Here is a 19,927-nt window from a genome sequence, read left to right on the forward strand (position 1 = left end):
GAGAAGTTGGTGGGAAAGATCCTAAATATATGGAGTACATTGATAATAACTCAATTTATTGAGGAAAAAGAAACATTACAAAAACATAAATAAATTTGAACTTGAACTTTGAACGCAAATCGTCAAAATATCAGTGAGTGCAGTAGAGTAGAAAAAAAGGTTGGTTTTGTCTTTGAAACCACTGTAAAAATATAAAATATGTGTAATTACTTCATATTTGCAACTACTTGAAGCTACTTTTGTCTCACACTAGTTTTTCAGTTAATGTCTATTATTCTGTTACCTGAGTTAAAATATGACTGAAGGTCATTTTCTTGAGCAATCCCCATAAACATTTTACTAGAATTGTAAAATAAGCTATAATCTTATCACTTAGTAAAATGTGCCCACCTCTTCACTCATTACCTGCAGGATTAGTCTTTGTGCTCACACGTCCTTTTATGAATTGATACATAAAAACATCTTAAATAACACAAGCAGTGAATCTACAGTGAGGCAAAGAAACATTTGGCAGTGATTAATTCTTTAAAAAATGAGGACTATAATGGTCATCGTAGATTCAGTTCAACTGTGAGTAAATGGAAAAAAATGACACCAAGAAAACAGTTTCTTGGCAGCCACATTTCATCCTCAATGTTCTCATTGTCAGAAAGAAGGTTTGACCAAAAATGACACCACACACGGTTCGAGTCATCCTTTTTCTTTGTACGGATCAATCATTATGACCCCTTTGCAGAAAAGCATCCCCAAAGTATGATGTCTCCACCCCCGTGCTTCACAGTGGTGTTCTTGGGATGCAACTCGTATTTTCCCCCTCCAAACAAGGCAAGTTGCACTTTAACAAACTTCCATTTTGGTCTTTTATGACCACATTATGTAATGTGGTCATGTGGATTTAATGTGTTAACGTGTAATCTCTGTCACTGTGGCCCCAGCTCTCTTTGGGTTTTGGGAGTCAAGTTATGAAGGGTGCGGCAGAACCCCAAGAGACAGAGACGCACCCCAGACACTTATTAATATTTAATAACTCAGCAGAATGACTCAATGAAACCGTTTCTATGAGTTTTGGAGATCTCGGATCTTCCTGACCGGCCGGCAAAGCAGGGAAACTTAAAGGAAGATCAAAAGGAATAAACAAGCATTCAATACACTAATAGTTTAGTGTGGTTCTCACTGAGGAGAAACAGGGATCCCTGACGTCAAGACCTGAAGGTAAATGGAGGTAAACATTAGAACATATACAGTGGGGCAAAAAAAATATTTAGTCAGCCATAAATTGTGCAAGTTCTCCCACTAAAAAAGATGAGTGATCTGTAGTTTTCGTCATGATTATACCTCAACTATATGAGAGAGAAAATGAGGAAAAAAAAGAAGAAAAAAAAAATCAGAAAAATCACAGTGTCTGATTTTTAAAGAATGTATTTATTCATTTTGGTGAAAAATAAGAATTTTGTTTTCACAAACTGTTGCTGATATTGGCCCATTCCTCCATGCAGATCTCCTCTAGAGCAGTGATGTTTTGAGGCTGTTGCTGGGCAACACAGACTTTCATCTCCCTCCAAAGATTTTCTATGGGGTTAAGATCTGGAGAGTGGCTACACCATTCCAGGACCTCGAAATGCTTCTTACAAATCGACTCCTTTGTTACCCAGGCAGTGTGTTTGGGATCGTTGTCATGCTGAAAGATCACGCCGCGTTTCATCATCAATGCCTTTGCTGATGGAAAGAGGTTTTCACTCATATTTCTGCTCACCATTCTTGTGATCATTTTGACCCCACAGGGTCAAATCTTGCAGAGAGCCCCAGAAGGATGAGATCATCAGTGGTCTTGTGTGTCTTCCATTTCCTAATAATCTGAACATTATTTCCCAATAATGTAGATTCAGTCTTCCCAGCCTGTGCAGGTCAACAATTTTGTTTCTAGTGTCCTTAGACAGCTCTTTGGTCTTAGTGGAGCTTGGAGTGTGACTGTTTGAGGTTGTGGACAGGTGTCTTTTATATAGATAACAAGTTCAAACAGGTGTCATTAATACAGGTAACGAGTGGAGGACAGAGGATCATCTTACAGAGGAAGTTACAGGTCTGTGAGAGACAGAAATCTTGATTGTTTGCAGGTGACCAAATACTTATAATCCACCATAATTTACAAATAAAATTCTTTAAAAATCAGACAATGTGATTTTCTTGAGTTTTGTTCTCATTTTGTCTCTCAAAGTCGAGGTATATCCATGATGAAAATGTCACGCATCTCTCTCACCTTTTTAAGTTGCACGATTGGTGTCCGACTACATTTGTGCCCAACTATAACTCCAGTCCAAGGTAATACAATTCAAGCCCACCAGCCAAAATCTGAATCTAAAGTATACAATAAAGGTCACGGCAACAGGCAAACCACAATCAGGTCAGGACAGAAAACCAGGTCAGAAAACCATGGAAGACTAGGAGACACAGTAACGGAGGCAAACACACACTCGTGGCACCATATGAGTAAACAGGGAAGACTTGGAGAGAAATACAGGTGAAGTGGGATAATTCATTAGAGCCAGGTGCAGAGAGCATGGGACCTAGATAGAGAAGAGAGCAACTATTTGACAGAGTTTTGGCTGTTTCCTCGCCGTTCTCAAGATCAGTCTCCGTCAGACGTTGCCTGGAGCCGCATGTGGAGGGAGATTGTCAGTGATGTTGAATTTCTTCCATTTTCTAAGTAATTATTGCTCTAACAGTTATCAAGTGTTCAAGTCTTGTTCAAGTCTACATTCTTGTCCCTGGTGTCCTTTGACAGCTCTTTGGTCTTTATGGAGAGTGTACAGGTGTCTTTAACAGATAACCATTTCATAAATATATAATAATGATTGATAAATCGTTTGTAGAATGGTTTTATTTTAATATTCTTTCATTTCTGAATATTTTTCTATTGTTTTTGTTTTCATTTTCTAATCTATCAAAGTTATATTGATTTTAATTTGAACAATTATATGCAGGAAACCAATGGAAATATTAAAAAAATAAATCAGAACCTTTCAATTAATATTTTACCCAGCCCTAATTAGTTAATTTGTGCGTGAGTAAACAAACAAGCATAAATAGAGCAAGTATTATGATAGCACTTAGAGTATTGACCTTTTCTCTAAATGTTAGTGGGATGGAGATCAATAATGCATTAGAATGTATATGGATGCAGCAGCAGCCGCAGCCGCATCCTGCTGCCGCGCACGCACCTGCGCGTGCCCGCCTGCATGTGCGCTCATTCCCTCTCCCCGCGCCGAGCTCTGCCGTGCAGTCTATGGTCCAGCACAACACGAGCGATCGGTTGTCGGTTTCAGCACGGGGCAGATCCTGCAGCCGCTCGGTGCAGCATGGCGACAGAGGTAGGACATCCACCGCCTCCCTGTTAGTATTCCAGGACGGATCCCCTGCGCCCTCAGCCTGCGCCAGGCAGGCTGGAAACGCAGAGCTGGAGACTCATTGTGTTGTTGTGGCGCATGTGTTAGACTAAAACAGCTGAATGAAGGAGGTAGATGTTTATAGTTTTTATTGCAATAAGTGTTTTTTTTTCTTTATTGGAGCTTCATTTGGTATTTCACAAAAGCATCCAAGAGTTTCCCACCTTTTCCTGTGAGGAGGATGTGGTCAGCACCATGGTTAGAGACAACCTGTTCTACTTTGGAATCAGGTTTAGGAGGCTTACATTTCATGACTCACTCCCGTCTTCTTACCATGCCATGACTTCAACATCCGCATGTAAATATTGATAGTGTAGCTTCTGCTGTTTCCCACAACTAGTTGCCTCAAACACAATCAGCAGCACTTTCTATTTTTAGCTCCAGTAATGCCTGGTCACTGGCGGGTCAGCTGTATGTCTTCAATGCGTCCTTGCTCAGGCATCTTAATGCTAAAAACATGGCAGCATTAGTTATCATAACTGGGATCTCACTAGAGGAGACAGCCAGCATCCTCCAGCATGCAGAGAAATGTCTGAGAGGACAGTGTGCACGTGTCAGCAGTCCACTGAGGATGTCATTAGAAGATGATGGCACTGCAGGTAAGAGTACTCTGGACAGGAAGCAGGAAAATATTAATATTTATGATTTTTTTTTTTTAGGCTTCTAGAACTCACATTGGCATAAGTCCAAAAAATGACTTTTTATAAGTCCAATTAACTATTTATTGTATTTTTAAAACAGTATAATCAGATTCCTGTTCGCTGGTGATGATTCGATTTGGGATATCACACGCCAAGACAGCAGATGAATGAATCAAGTGGCTGGTTGTTCTGCAGATGGTTTGCATGGATCGTCTCCACATCCAGGACCCCTGACAGATCTACCTCTCAGTCTGTAGCTGGCTCCGGCTGAAGTCGTTCACTGCTGAGGATGAATGTGCCAAAGGGAGACTGGCAGTGAAAGTCTACCTGTTTATCCAAAAGAAATGTTTCCTCCTCCTCCTCCTCCTCATCCTCATGCTTTGTACCCACAATCCCTGCAATTCCACCTAGATTTTGTCAACAGACTTTGATTTATAGGACCCCTGGCTAAAGCAGTCTGGCAGAGGAAATTCTGCTTTTAATGGCAGGGGAGCGGTCGTAATAACAAAGGGATGAAAATAGAGGAAGAAAAATGCAGGAAAAGCTGTGAGATTAAAAACTTGAGTCCATTTAGTGCAAACAAATCTGGGTAGCATTTGTGATGTTTGCCCACTGACAGCTCTCACCCACGTCGTCACTGTGTGCTGCTTGTGTTGGTGGGACTTATAGGGAATATGGCTTAGCACCGAGGCTCATCACTTTAAGAGCTGAGGAAGTCAATAGGGTTACTATATAAAATCACCAACGAATTTGTATGAATGTACATATGTCCATGTAGATAGAGTTTTATAAAGAAACTATTTTAAAATGTTGTTTTAAGACAGTCATAGCCTGGCATAGAATATTAATAGAAAAAACAATTTAAACTCTTTATTTTGCTCCAAATGTAGAGTTAATACGATTTATAAAAAAAAAAGTTTTAATAAAATAAAGTCAATTAACATCAGAAGGCATCAGATTTTCATTTTTAGAGTAAATTTAGCCTCCAGTTTAAGCCAGGTTAAAAAAAATGCCTTTCATGTATCATAACGCAAAAATAAGTAACAAAAAAATAAGCTTTCTTTTTTGCTCATCTAATATTTAAAATGGGATTTTAAAGCTATTTTCAAATAGTTCCATAATTGATTGCATTCATAATCAAAAACTTTTTTTCTTTGAGCTTCCATCTTGCACTGAATAGTTTAAAAAAACAAAAGAAAACAAACAAAAAAAAAATCAGATTATTTCTGACATAATTTACAATGACAAAACACATTTAAGTAATGTAGTATCCACAGCACCAGAAACTGGACACATTAAGCTTTAAATTCCTCTAAAGACGTTTTTCCATCCTCGTTTTTGTGTTTTCGTTTTATTCTGTTCATAATCAAAATGCTGTCTTTGCTTCACTCTCTATGACTTGAATTCATCAAGAATTATTGTTGTAGGACCAACATGTGGGAGACCAAAATCAGAGGCAGAAACCTCAACAGTTAATTAAAAAACTTTAATATGACAGAAACTAGAGCACATAAACAGGGTTACAAAACGATGAAATGACAAGATAGACCTGAAAACTTCTCTTAAATGCTCTGAGGACCATTATGACAGCTGGGGATAATTGACAACCTAAACTACTGTATGTGTAGAATAGAATAGAATAGAATAGAAAATACTTTACTAATCCCTTTGGAAATTCTCAGGGAAATTCAGGTACCAGCATCCGTACAATGAAGTATAATAACTAAATAAAGTAAAATAGACTGAATATAGGTTCCTGTGACGGACATGGAAAACTGGAAAACAGAAAATGACGAGAACCAAGGAAAAAAAAGGTTTTAAAAAAGCAAACTAAAGTGCACAATTCCATAAATGTGTTTTTTTTTTGTTTGTAATAACAATAGGTTGCAGTGCAAAAGTGTGGGGTTTAACCATCAAAATGACATTGTGACATGTAGAGCTTTCTTAAACAAAACAAAGAAACTTTAAGGAGTTTTTTTCCCTGCCAGTTTTTTGTTGTTGTGCAGAAACAAAATAAAAGGTTTTGATTTCATTGATTCATCTTCCAGTCAAAAATTTAATTTGATGAAGAAAAATAAAAAAATGAAAAGGACATTTACTATTATACAAGTTCTTAGTCATCGTTAGTGGTGGAGGAAAAAAATAATATATTTTTGGATTAATCGATCATGATCCATAATTAATTTAGCAATCAATTATCAAAAAATGTAAATGATTTAAAGTAAAATTAACAAGCTGAACTAAACATAACTGATTTCCCACAACATGATCTTTAAGCCAGACTGGAGGAGGATAGAGGGACATTTACGTTACAAATACAGTTACTGAGTACTTTTGATTTTTGCTTTCTTTATCACTTATTTTTCATCATTAAAGATTTTCGTTTTACATCTTTTACAACTTTTACATCTTTAATTATTTTTCAACTTATAACTCTTTGTTATTAAAAATAACTAAAGCACAGGTTACATCCTGCCTGCAGGAATAACAGCTTTTGTTTAGAATGGTTGCAGTGCTGCAGACTCTCATAAACGATGCTGAACAGTGTGCTGATGATTGCATCTATTTATAGAGTGACTTGTTCATCACGATGCCCTAAAGATAGAATCTGTCTTAAGGAGGGGGGAAAAAAAAAAAGAGACCTGACTTTGAGACGTTTGTGGTTGTCGAGAGATGAAAATAGGAACTTGGATACTATTCCTGATTATGAGGGATGTTCTCAAAATAGAGATGAAAGGCTGATTCTGTGGGTTTGCTTACAGGAATGGACTCTGTTTGGCATCCTGACAGTAGGAATGATGTTGGTCAACAGTCGGCGGTAAAAACAGAAAGAAATAAATGTGCATTTGAAGTAAATAAAACTGCAATGTTTTCTCTCTATTACACTCTCCTTTTATAGGAAACTCTCAAAGTCACCATGACTTCAAGTCATTTTCCTCTTCCATTTGCATCTGGGTCTCTTCATCACTCTCTCTCTATACACCCCCTGTATCACTAATTACCATCCTCTCGTGGGCTGTTATTTAGATCAGCAGGGAATAGATTTTACTGGCTGTTTGGGTGTAAACTGTACCACCGAAGTGCAGTAAAGAGAAGTCTAAGAGTGTGATTAAAGCAGCAGAGGAATGCTGGTGTTGATGATGTTGACCTGCTAATATTCCAATCATGCTTTGTGCTACTAATCACCAACGTATTGCTTAAAGTATAAATGCAACAAAGGAATATTATACTGGACTGTTTTTAGAAAAACATTTGTATATATTGACTTATAAAAGTGCAGTTGAGGCCAAAGAGGAAAGTCAATTCATAGGTTTACTAAGATTTCTGGTTAAAACTATTGAAAAGAGCACTTTTCTTCTATCAATCTGGATCTTTTCTCTCTTTCTTCCTTCTCTCCTCAGTTTCATAACCTCCAAGAGATGCAGCACTGTGCATCGCTGGTTACAAAGGTCTTCATACAGAGAGATTACAGTGAAGGGACTGTGTGTCGATTCCAAACCAAGTTCCCATCAGAGCTCAACAACAGAGTGAGTCCACATCAGTGCACGCATGGACACGCTAGGCTTCATGTAAAACAACTTCCAGATTCTAGACATCCAGCTTTAATGCTTGGATGTATTTAGGATGTGTTATTAGGTCAATTAATTTAAGTCAAAGTTAGTTAAATTCTTTAAAGTTGTGTGTGAAGTTTGTTCTCCACATTTGACCCATCTCCTTATGCCTCGCTTCCATTGAGCAGACCAGACTGGACTTTTAAGCGTTTCCATTCCAAAATAGACTCATTATGCAGGACCGATTGGTACCATTTCTGGTCCCCCGCTGGTTGTAAGTCCATAGAAAAATGGAATGGACCCTGGATTTAAACTTATGACCTTTAAGGCAAAGGGCGAACAATCTACCACTCAGCTAATCCACAGTTTACTTGTTCTTTTTTTTAGCTATAAAAGTGCTTAAAATTCACTCAAAGGCTAATAAATGTAAGAAAACTACACTTATAGGTTATTTATATACATGTTTTTTTTAAAACAACCACATATTATAGTTTATTACACATCTATCAATCTCTTTGCATAGATTGAGAGAGCTTTGCTGGAGGAAACGGTGAAGACGCTAAACTCCTACTACATGGAAGCTGAGAAGATCGGAGGCCAGTCGTACATGGAGGGATGCCTGGCTTGTGCAACCGCGTACATCGTCTTCCTCTGCATGGAGACACGCTACGAGAAGGTAGAACATGTAAACACGGGGACCTCAGAAAGGTCTCCAACACAGATACTGTAAAACTTGGATACTATGAAAAGAAAAAAGTAGTTCAAAAACCAAATAATAAAAAAGTAAACAGTGAAACTAAAAAAAAAACTGAAAAATATTAAAGAGCCATGCATTCTTGTTGGACAAAAATTAGGAAAAGAAAAAATTGATCTGTGTTAGTAACATTCCCAGATATTTCCCAGAGATTCCAAATTGAATCCTATTTAAAAACAAAGGTAACTGGATGCGGCGCAGTTCATCTAACAACCACTAGTTTGTGGAGCTAAATCGAGGCCAATATTATTTGAAACACAAATGAAACCAATTAAAAAAATGTTGGTGTTTGCCCAAAAAATGTCAAATGTCCAAAACTTGTTGATATTCTACAATTAACTTATTTTCAGCTTCAAATGTTCTGTTTTTTTGGGTTTCAAAACTCAAAATTTCAATTTAAAAACTTATTTTTTCCACTTTCGGCTCTTTTTTTTCCCATTTTTAAACCTGAAAATTTAAGTTGCAAAACTTTTCAAAGATTCAAAGGATTTATAAAGGATTTATAAGATTTTTTTTTTTTATTATTTTATTTTGGCCCCGTTGTGGCGCATTGGGGCGGAGCTAGCACGAGGGACCAATCAAAATCGATGAGGGTGAGAACTTAAGTCTCGGTGCATTCACTGACTCTAGAACATGGGTAATTACAGTCAGAAAATGGCTGTATTCTCTGTACTAGCATAGTCTGGAGTTCTCCTAAGTAAAAAGCAGAGTTTTATCGCGTGCAAACTTATTGTGTTACAGAAAAGCAATGAAAATGTCCTTATGCTTGGATAAAATGGCTAAAACACTTTAGCATCACCACTTGAGTCCTGTTGTCCAATGGCCAAAGTTCCTGCACATGAACTTTTTCTCATGCAGGAATTGTGAGTTGGAGCCCCACGGTAAACACAGCGATTTCTTCGTGTTTACCATCTTTTTCTTTTGCTGACTTTTAGCAACATTATTTTGATTTTCCTTAATGTTTCTTTTTTGCTCTTCCTCCTCTTTTACCTTTTTGTTTTTTACAACTATATATTACATTAATAAACTATTGAAAATATCACAAGATTTCATTAGGCATAAAAAACCCTTTTTTAGTGATATGAACATCTTTTTTAAAACAACAACTATTACACACTCCTGCACATTACCGAAATGGAACTGTGTTTAAAATGTTTGATTTTTGTCTGCTCCTGACTCACAATGATTAGTGTAAAGAAATCCTCAAAAATATATTTTTAAGATGAATTATCTTAAGATAAATCCTCCATTGTGAGGAAAAACACCACAAAACATGTTAAAAACGTGATTTTCATTGGAGTGGGTCTTTAAAATATGTGGTAAAAATAAATGTAATTTGGCATCATGAGGATTTTTCGAACAACCTCATTTTTTTTTTTTTTTTTTTTTAAGTTTTCCACAATACCATTGGAATTATAAAGCTTTTATCTTGATGTTACTGCAAACTTCCCAAGAATCCAACTACATTTTAAAGTTAGACAAGTTTGCTGTACACAGTAAACCTAATGAAGCTTCAAAGGAATGCTTAGAAGATGGGTTCTACTTAAAGTAGAAGGCCATCTGCAGCAGGTGTGACCATGTTAGCGTAAAGTTGCCACATGGTCACTGGTAAATATTTAAACTACAGATGGTTTAGGAGGACATTAAATGTTTGCACGTTGTAGATTGGATTGTCTCGTTCTGGGACAGCTGTCTGTCTGCAAGGGTTTAAACCCTGATGTTGGTGAACAAAGGAAGGCATGCTGAGCATTGTTACATTTCAGATCTGCTCATGTAACCATCTGGAGCAAGAGGCAGTGGTGTGAGTCTGGTTTTTCATTTTGAGATGAAACCAAAACACATTCACGGACACAATAAGCTTGATTAATCCTCTTAAGATTTTCTGAAAACTGCTCGTTTTCTAGATAAAACCGGAGAGTCCTGAATCCTCTGAGTCGTGTGACCCACTACATCAGTCAACTCCATCTTTTTACAATTTCCAAACATTTTTACATCAAACGTGTAGAAGCAAAAACAGAAAAAAAAACATTAAAGGAGATGTTTCTGCGTGAAGCTATGCAGAAACGGCTCAGTCTAAATCACCTTTCATCTCCATGTCAGCTATTGACGCTCCGCTGAGATGTTCAGATGCTATCAACTCCACAGAAGAGTTGTTTATTTACCTGTTTAACTTTATGAATGTTGCCATGATTGAAGATGATAAAATATACCCACCCAGGTTGAAGCTTTGTGTGCACACTCAGATCAGAGAGCAGAATCACTGGAGAACCTGACATGTTGCACCATCAAAGAGAACTGATTGTTCCAGCATGCCAGAACAGGTACATGTGAGAACAGTCAGAACATGTATTTTATGGGTACTTTTATTCCCTCCAAAAAAAATCAAAAATCAGAGGAAAATGTGAAAAATAATAAGACAAATTTGTGCGAATTTGAAAAAACATTTTTTTATTTTTTTTTGCTTTGATTTTCAATACAAAAGAACCTGCAATATCTATATGTATCGGCACTGAAGTGTTTCAGTTTTAAAATATGGTTTCATCGAATTTCATAAACCTGTGTAATTAGTAGAACTCATTAAATTGTTTTCATATAGGTTTATTTATTTTTTTAATATATATTTTCAGAAATTTTACCACAATGCTGTCTAATATATCTCGGTAAGAAGTCACAAGTCAAAAATGAGTGTATTTGTGTTTTTTTCTTTTTAAAAGAAAGGATTTTTGTTAGCATGACAGGCATAAATGCTGTTAAATCAAGTTTTTCCATGGATTTTTGATCAGTTTTTAATCACAGAAGCATCACTCTCGGGTAAAGAGGACTAAATTGATTTTAAAAAGTGGTAAAATATTCCCTGCAAGGATCAGTTTCAGTTCAGAAATGTTATGTTTTTTCCCCAAAAAAATTTGAAAATAAGCAAAGTCTGATGTGGAAGACATGGAAGAAAAAAGGTAGAAAAATTGCAAACTTTGTCTCAGCGTGACAATGATGAATATGAGTCAGATGTCATCTAAACAAGGTGTTCAGACTTTCTGGAGACGTGGATAACACACATGACAACACCTGAATAAATGGGATTGAAACCTTACAGCACTTTTCTTTAATAAATCAGCTGTTGATCTGAAATGATCACTGAAAAAAATCCATGTCTTTTTCATTTAATTGTGTTTCTATATCTTCTTTAAAGTTTTGTGACTCACAAAGATGAAAGCAGAACAGCAGAAATGCCTAAACTTTTTTCAAACACCTAAAAAAGCGAAGTTTCTGTAGTTAAAATTATTTTAATTTTTTTTGTATTTGTTATTGACTTCTTGGGGTCTCTTATCTCATTTTCCATTTCATTAAAAGGTAATTTCTCTCAGTTGTGGAATCTGCCAATACATTACATGAAATTACAGTTCTTTTAAAACCATTTTACTCTCTAAGCGTAGTGTACATCGTGGTCTTAACAAGTTTTGACTGGCTCTTATTCTCTCCACTATAGTTCATGTAATTTCATTTTAGTCTTAAAGTGTACAGCTGTATGCTGGGATCAAAATTCATATCTCAAAAACAGTGATGTGCAGTGAGGTTCATCATCAGTCAGATTTACAAAAATAAGAACCCTACAGAGCAGCTTATTCACCATTTGATTTTCAACAGTTAAAATATGGTGTTTAAAATTGCATTTCAACATTTTTACAAACTGTAGCATAGAAAAAAAATCCCCAAGATTGTTATTATTGACTTACTTTTACTTATGAATGAAGTCTGCTCCTTTTGAGGAAACGCATGAATAACCTGTTTGTAGAAGTCTTTATTTTCTCTCTTCGGTGTTAAAAGTCTCTATAAAGATCACTGCCAGAGACGTGTCTGAACATTTTCTTGAGTTTAGGGTTTAAAAAATAAATCCTCCATTTAGAAAATGACGCTAAAACAACATTAAAGAGTAACTGGATGGCTGCACTTGAGTTGCTGCTTCTAAATCTATTATTCTTTAGCTGCGGAGTCACATTCTCCGGGCTCACCAGCGCCCTCTGCCTCGTGGCATGCGCACTGCAGTGCGGCAGGTGGACCGTCTGCCTCACCTAGTGTGTTTTTAAAGCACATTTTTAGCAGATAAAAAGACTAAATGAGTCTTAAACTGACGTCAATGTAATCAGACAGATGGTGAGAGATAAGCAAATTAGGAAATTTTAAAATAAAGCATATTTCATGATGGAAGACGGAAACTTTACAGTACATGCATGTATTTGAACAGGAAACTGCTTTTTTTACCCTCGCAGAACAAGGTAATCATAGAAAAACTATGTCTAAAACCATAAAATTTGATTATGGTTTTTTATTTTAAAAAGTACATTAAAAATTGATAAATTAAATAAAATTAACTATATTTTGCTAGTGAGGCCCAGCTTCACCTGCCTCCCCTGACTACTAGTCACTGCTCAAAAACAATATTTAGCCTGTTAAATAATACCAAGTTGTACCAATTTGTCATACTAAAGTTATCATAGCCCATGTTACGTTGATTAAGTTAGTATTGAAAGACAGTTCATGTGTAATGATTCATTTTTAACATTTAACAGCTTAATTTACCCAGTGAAGCCACAGCATTTGTCTGAGCCTTTTTTGAATAAAAACTGAAAAGGAACAGCCAACAGGAGGAAAACTCACATTTATACAGCTGTGATTAATGAGTGGTTTGAAAGTATGTGTGAAAAATGATGGCTGTTTTTGTAGAATAATGGTAGCTTAAGTTTGGATTATATCCCTTTAAAAAAATAAAGAAAGGCAAAGACTGGAATGAAGTGCTTTTCACAGCTATGTAGAAAAAGGTAGTTTTCTTTACTCTGTTCTGTAAATATAAGAGATTTTTATTTCTCAAGCCTTTTAGCTCATGTTGAGGTTCTCACTTTCTCCTGGTTATTACATGTAACACAGATTACATTGCCACAGGTGCATTAAAGCTGTCTCAGAAGTCTGGAATCGCTTTAAACACATTCTAAACTGGATTCTCCTGCTGTGTTTCAGGTTCTAAAGAAGATATCTGGCTACATTCAAGAGCAGAATGAGAAGATCTACGCTCCTCGAGGTCTGCTGCTCACAGACCCCGTAGAGAGAGGGATGAGGGTTGTATCCTTTGCTGCTTTTTCTCTGTTCATTAAACACAATATCACCTATTTTTAGGGTGTTTTAGTCTTATCTAGAGAATTAAAGACGATCCTTGACATGAAATGTGTCCTCAGCTGGAGGTCAGCGTTTTCGAGGACCAGGGCTCGGCGGGCTCCAGTCCCAGCAGCACCCTGTCATCGGACAGCAGCGCTCGATGACTGGAGGGCCAGCGCCAGGCTTACGGGTACCACCACAGGGGCAGCGGGACACTCACCAACATCCGTATGCTGAAACATGAGAGCACCAGGTTCTAGGATAACTGGAAAAGAAAAAGGCAAGGAGGTGATCTGCAGCATTTACAACTGTACCTGCTGGGGCCTTCAGCGTATCAGGAAAGGCAGATGAAAGGCACAAACACACTGGATAGCTGGAATCTATAGGTAGAATCCTTACAGATAAATATTTTCCCCTTTCATCCCATTTTTCTTTTATTTTCTCATTCCTAAATGTTCTTTTTCTTCAGTTCATGATGATTAAGACCACTTAAGGGTTTAATTTCTGAACAATTGTCAAGACATTCTGCTGTAGTAGTTCTGACATTTGAAAGGTGGAAAACTACCAACCATCTGGGAGGCACATTGTTTCCGTTCTTCTTGAATGACTGCACTTGTATCAGGTGGTTGAGCCTCTTTGAAAACCAGCAAATTGGGCCTTCGGTGGGATTATGCTGCTTTCACATGCATTTGAATTATTTATCCTCCTCATTCCCTACAGTGAATACAAATGATACAAATCACAGCTGCAGGTCACACTCTCACACACAGTCACACATGCATGCATGCATGCAACTCCACTGAAGGTTGATGGCATGTGCACACATGCACACACACAGACAATTATAATAAGTGGCCGTAACTTCCTGCACAGATATCTTCTGGTGCAGTCCAATGGGAACAAATTGCTGGTCAGTTGTGCTGGTTTGCCTTAGTTTGAACCAGAAATTGGTCATTTGAGAAGTGAACTTTAATTCCAATTTGCGTCAAATGCAGCAAACCTTTTAGGACTAGAAATAAATATGAGACTTCTTTTTAACGTTAGTGTGACCAACAGTGTTTGTCAGCTATTTTCCTTTCCATGCAGTAAGTGTGACAGTGCAGACACATGAAAGATATAGCACTGCAGAATACTGCTGTTATTTTTTAGACAGCTGTTCCCATGGTGACTCTTTATGAACACAGTTGCCACATTTGATCATGCTTATGACAAAAAAAATGTACCAAAGGTCTTGGATTTGCTATAAAAGTAACCGTAGAGCAAATCCTTTTCTATATTTTTCCCAACTTAAAGGTTGATAAAAGCTTCAAAAGAGCCTTCAAACTTGCTTGTATAGAAAGAAAAAAAAAAAATATATATATATAAATATATATATGGAATCATTCAAATCAGGTGTAATAATTTGAGGCCTCCTGTTTTGTGCGCCTTAAAGGGTACCCAAACAGGGAAGTTTATAGGCTGACTCCACCCACAGTCGAAATGTGAACATCCAGTCAGAGGGGCGGGGCTTGGGGGTAGGACTGTTATCATTACTGGAGCTGCAGATCATGATGTGGAACTTCTGAAAATATGAGGGACTTAAATTGTTTAACCAATTACAAAATTCAACTGCAATACCTAAATTCAACCCAAAGGGGGCAGCAAACAGACGTTTTTTGAATATATTTTCAAGAATTCAACAAATTTATTTTAATTTTTGTAAAAATTTGTCAGGGATGGTGGATGAAGGGCCCAAATGCAGGAGACCAGATTTGGTGATGGAAACAAACATTTACTAAATCAACTTAAACATGACAAAACCAGGAGAACAAAACAGTGACATAACAGAGCAGATGAGCTGACACTGCAAACCAGACACTGAAATACACTGAGGTTGATTAACTAAATGAAAACAGCTGTGGGTGATTAACCTGAACGTGGTAAAACTGACTGATCATGACAAAATGTTGCAATGACCAACAGACAGCACTTTTAAAGCCCCATTTATAGAGGCCAACAGCCAAAAAAAAGTTGATTTAGGGTTTGAATACCCTTTAAAGAGCAAAACTTCAAATTTGTGTCATCATGAAAGAGTGTATGTTAATAAGAAGATTATTTGGACACAATAGCTGCCACGTTATAAAAAAAAAATAATTAAATCTGCTAAAAAAATATATAGGAGTTCTCATTTATTCCTTAAAATCATTTGGGAACATTATTTTTTTTTAACACCATCTGATTCATGGTTTCAGTGGCATTCCCCCCAATTCAACCATATCTGCTATGAGCACATATTTATGTCAAAAAACTCATCTAGCAGCTAAAAGTTGAGCAGAACTCATGTTCTGCATCATCCCTGGTGACAGTTTGATTAAAGCAAATATTGCCTGAGTTTAACCAACGCTTGAGTTTTACCGCAGTAGCTTGGATCAGTTGTGCTTGTGTTCAGCCTCCTGTGCTTTTTTGTTTTTGATGCCTTCATGTTTCATCCCCGGTGGACTGGACATCCGACCTGGAGCTGATGGTCCGACTAAATAAAGAACCCAGACGTGAAGAAAGATTCTCAAGAGACAATGTATTTGTGTAAATGAACTGTACAGAGGAGGGATTTTTATATTTTCAACATGTAAAAAACGTACAGTTAAACATTTAATTCAAAAGCATTCTCATTTGGACCATTTTTTGGTGCTGAAAACTTGGAGTTTGAATGTTTTGTCTTTAAAATTTTAGCAAGCAAGAAAGCTTGCTTGTTTTTTTTTTTTTTTATTAAAATGGTTGATTATGTAGCTTATGAATAATAATGATGATGTCAGAGAAGAGACAGATTGATCAGTGATTATAGGAAAATCCTCAGGGGAACGTTTTACCAAATTTAAATTATAATAAAGGAAAGGCATGAAAGTGTAGCCAAACTGAGTTTACTGTAATATATTTTTTATATGTATTTATTGTCTTATTCTTGGTGAGTGCAGAATTTCTGGTCAAACACTTAATACATCTTGGGGGACTTCTGATTTAAACATTTATGTATTTTTAAAAGGATCACAAATACTAAAAAGTACCTTCATCTTTCAGTATATGATATGATGTGTAAAAATGAAGTCGTTTAAGTTTAAAATGTAAAGTTAGTTTAAAAATACTCAAAACTGTCTGCACCTTAAAAACCACTGTATCTACAGTGAACTTTTACTTTCCTGCTAATCACCAGAAATAAGTAAAATCTAATGTTATATGGTCAAAAAAGTTTATAAATGCACTTTAAAGGTAAACCTGAATGCTGATATTGATTCATGAGGAGGAATTGTTGCTACAATATGTTATATCTTTATCATTTAGAGTTAAAACATTTAAATTATCATCTATTGCCTTGAAAAAAGCCATAATTGTTATTAACAGATGGAAGAAATATGAGGTTTTAGGAAAACAATTGTAAACAACTTAAGTTTGTACATTAAAAAAATATTAAAACCTCTGATGAAATGAGGCTTAACTATTTTATTTAGGATAATTGCAAATTAATCTTTCAAAAGAATAGTCATTTAATGCAAAGGCCTATTTACTGTAGCTTTACTGTCGACGTTTGGTTTATCTCTATGCATATCTGATCAAAGCATCAGAACAGGCTGGGAAATGTGCAAAAAATGTCTTAAAGTGACACTAAAACAACCCCCCTTTTTGAACTGAAATGGACCATGTGACTTTCTAGTCTTTAAATATTCAGACACATTAACTGAACTGCATAAAAATTATTCCAATATTTTTGTATGAGGTTCAGTGATAGGATTTTTGGTATTTATTCCACCTGTTATCCTGAGAAACAGAATTTTTATAGATTGAGCTGTTATATATATCAAAATACCATAGCTACTCTACAAGGGAAATTGATTTTACTTATGCTCAACATAATGAGCAAAAACATCAGTTTACTTCATGTTTTTTGTTCAATCAGAAATAAATTTGATAGGAGATCCCAGGATAGATTCAACATATCTTTGTACCTGTGTCCTTTTACTTCAAGGGTAATATTGGTATCCAGTTTGGAGGAACTAGTGATACTTGAAAGCTGTGCCAAGCAAGAATTGTACAGTTTATTTCACAAAATTCATTTTTTTTTTACATGTATTTATAATGTCCTGTGTCTAAAAGTGTGTTAAGTCAAACTTGAAAATAGCAAATAACGTGTTTGATAAACTACGGCTAGTCGTTGCCCAGCAGTGCAATACAAAATAAGTCTTCCTTAAAAGGTGAAAACTCTGTATAGTCTTTGTACAAATATTTTTGAGTCTTTAGCTCATGACTTTGTTCGCTTCAGAGCAATTCAGTTGATGTTTTATGCTGATGTCAGCAGAAACAAGTCAGCTCCAAATGATACTCTTTCTTTGGTGATGTCCCCATTTGTGCTGCAGAGAGTGTGGAATTACTTGATGCTGTTTATGTGTTTACTGGTATTGATGTACACTGGATTTAAAAAAGTCTGTTTTGATTCCTTTTCAAAGCATGGAAAGATGTATTTATCTGTTTAAAAAGATGAATAAAGTGTGTGAGAGTTTATAAAGGGATCTAGTCTGTGGTCTTTTTTGAGGATAATCATAACAATTGTTTAGACATCATCTGCATTGGACAGCAACTTTATGGGTTTCTATGAATCCCTTTAGTGGATTTTTTTTTTTTGTCTTAGTAAAACTGACAGACAAAGCTATGCCGAAAAAGTTCCATAACCTTTTCAGAGTTAGCATGTACTAGTTGAACTGCAGAGGTCCCAGAGTCAAACCCTGAGGTACTCCGCATGACTTCCAGATTAATCCATGGACATGCTTACCCAAGGCAGGCCAACTTCTCCCCAGATACATCTTGTGTTTCTTTATTTATAAATGTCAAATATAATCAGGGAAGACAAGACATGATCGCTTTTATTGTGAAGCACTTCCTGTCCCTAGAGGAAATTTAATCTAATCTTTCATACTAAAAATTAGTATGTAGCATATACCTGTATATAGATAGATAGGTATAAATGCTTAAGTTTGGTAGAATGTCAAGCTCTTCTAGTCTTAACAGACATTACACATCCTCGTGTCATCTTAAGGATGCCCTAGTTTTTTTTAAGGGCTGGTGCAACTATGGTGGAAGAAATCTACTTGTAAACTTCCACAATGTTGTCCCCTTCTAAAGACACATCCACCTTTAAAGGCAGGAGATCATATATCTCTTCAACCTCCACCACTTGAGCCATTTTTTGGACGACATCAATCGAAGTTTTGAGTTCCGCTCCCTGGATGGTGTTGATCAGCACCTCGTTTTCAGTAATGCAGAAGCCATTCACTGTGATGGAAACCTTTGTCACCGGCATTGACACCTCCTGGATTTGTGTATAATTTGTTGTTGATGCTTTGCTCCCAAATGACATGTGCTTGGTCATCCGGCAGTGACAGATGGAGAGGAACGTATTGGCTGTTACGTCTTCAAGTGCTGCCTCTCGCCATAAGGCCACCGGTACCATACTGCCATCCTCTACAGTTAATTCTAGATTTCTGATTGGAATTGGACCATCGGTTTGGTCAACTCGCCGTATTGCTGACACCGAAGTAATTCGTCCCTGGACTGTGAATAGCCCGCCATGGTCCATATCCTCCAGTCGACTTTTTTGGGGAGAGTTGGGCTTCAGATGTTCTGCAGCTTTCCCTTTCATTTCATCGGCGATGACTATTTGCGCAGACCAGTAATTTATAATTTTTTAAAATGTACGTTTTCTCCTCCTCCAGGCGGACTCCTATCTGACTAAAGAACTGACTGTTATTTTTAACATCCATGTTTCGTCTGCAGCAGCAAAAGAAGACGTTACCTCCACCTGTCATGGCGGTATCAGGATGACCCAGATGCAGGACAAAACCACAAGCCAGAGTGGATAAAATAAAAGTCTTTAATAAACAAAAAGCGCCACATAGGTGGTGGGGGGGGGATCCATAAACATGAAAACCTCAAAACCAGAATACTAAGATATCTAAAACAAAGGGGAGAACATAAGCTACACTCCGACACTGAGTGGAGGGAAAAAACCTCTTAAATACACCTCAAACAAATTAACCTAAAGTGCAGGCAGCTGTGTGCCAATCCATGAAGAGCCAACAGGAAGGGGGCGGAGCCCTCCAGGAAAGGCCACAGCCAACCTGCACAGGAAGGAAGACAAAAAATGAAAAAAGAACCAAACAGAACTGACATGCTGTAACACCACCAGCTGATATTATAAAGCATCTTAAACCTGATACACTTCCTGTCATTTTTTTCGAAACACTGGATTCTGCCTACGCCACTGTGCAAGATGGGGATAAGCTGTTTGCCAAATTTATGGATACTTTTCAAAATGCTGGTGAGAAGCCATCAACTTATCTACAAAGACTACAGGTGTCGCTCATCTCT

The 19,927-nt window shown here is 36.8% G+C and overlaps 1 protein-coding gene across 1 annotated transcript; it reads left to right on the plus strand.

The window, feature by feature from the left end:
- The first annotated feature begins 3,110 nt into the window (after positions 1-3,110).
- Positions 3,111-18,064, plus strand: golga7bb (golgin A7 family, member Bb). The gene is made up of 5 exons (XM_024297356.2): positions 3,111-3,368; positions 7,486-7,611; positions 8,159-8,311; positions 13,400-13,501; positions 13,615-18,064. Exons 1-5 carry the CDS (start codon positions 3,237-3,239, stop codon positions 13,696-13,698), a joined length of 597 nt encoding a protein of 198 aa, XP_024153124.2. The 5' UTR covers positions 3,111-3,236; the 3' UTR covers positions 13,699-18,064.
- Positions 18,065-19,927: the final 1,863 nt, after the last annotated feature.

The sequence above is a fragment of the Oryzias melastigma genome, linkage group LG15 (genome assembly GCF_002922805.2).
Source record: "Oryzias melastigma strain HK-1 linkage group LG15, ASM292280v2, whole genome shotgun sequence".
NCBI classification, from domain to species: Eukaryota; Metazoa; Chordata; class Actinopteri; order Beloniformes; family Adrianichthyidae; genus Oryzias; species Oryzias melastigma.

Excerpts from the sequence above, each read along its gene's own strand:
- golga7bb (XM_024297356.2), top strand. The coding sequence starts at position 3,237 with ATGTGCGCTCATTCCCTCTCCCCGCGCCGAGCTCTGCCGTGCAGTCTA. Across the intron at positions 3,369-7,485 it reads GGTGCAGCATGGCGACAGAG|TTTCATAACCTCCAAGAGAT; the intron begins GTAGGACATCCA and ends TTCTCTCCTCAG. Across the intron at positions 8,312-13,399 it reads TGGAGACACGCTACGAGAAG|GTTCTAAAGAAGATATCTGG; the intron begins GTAGAACATGTA and ends GCTGTGTTTCAG.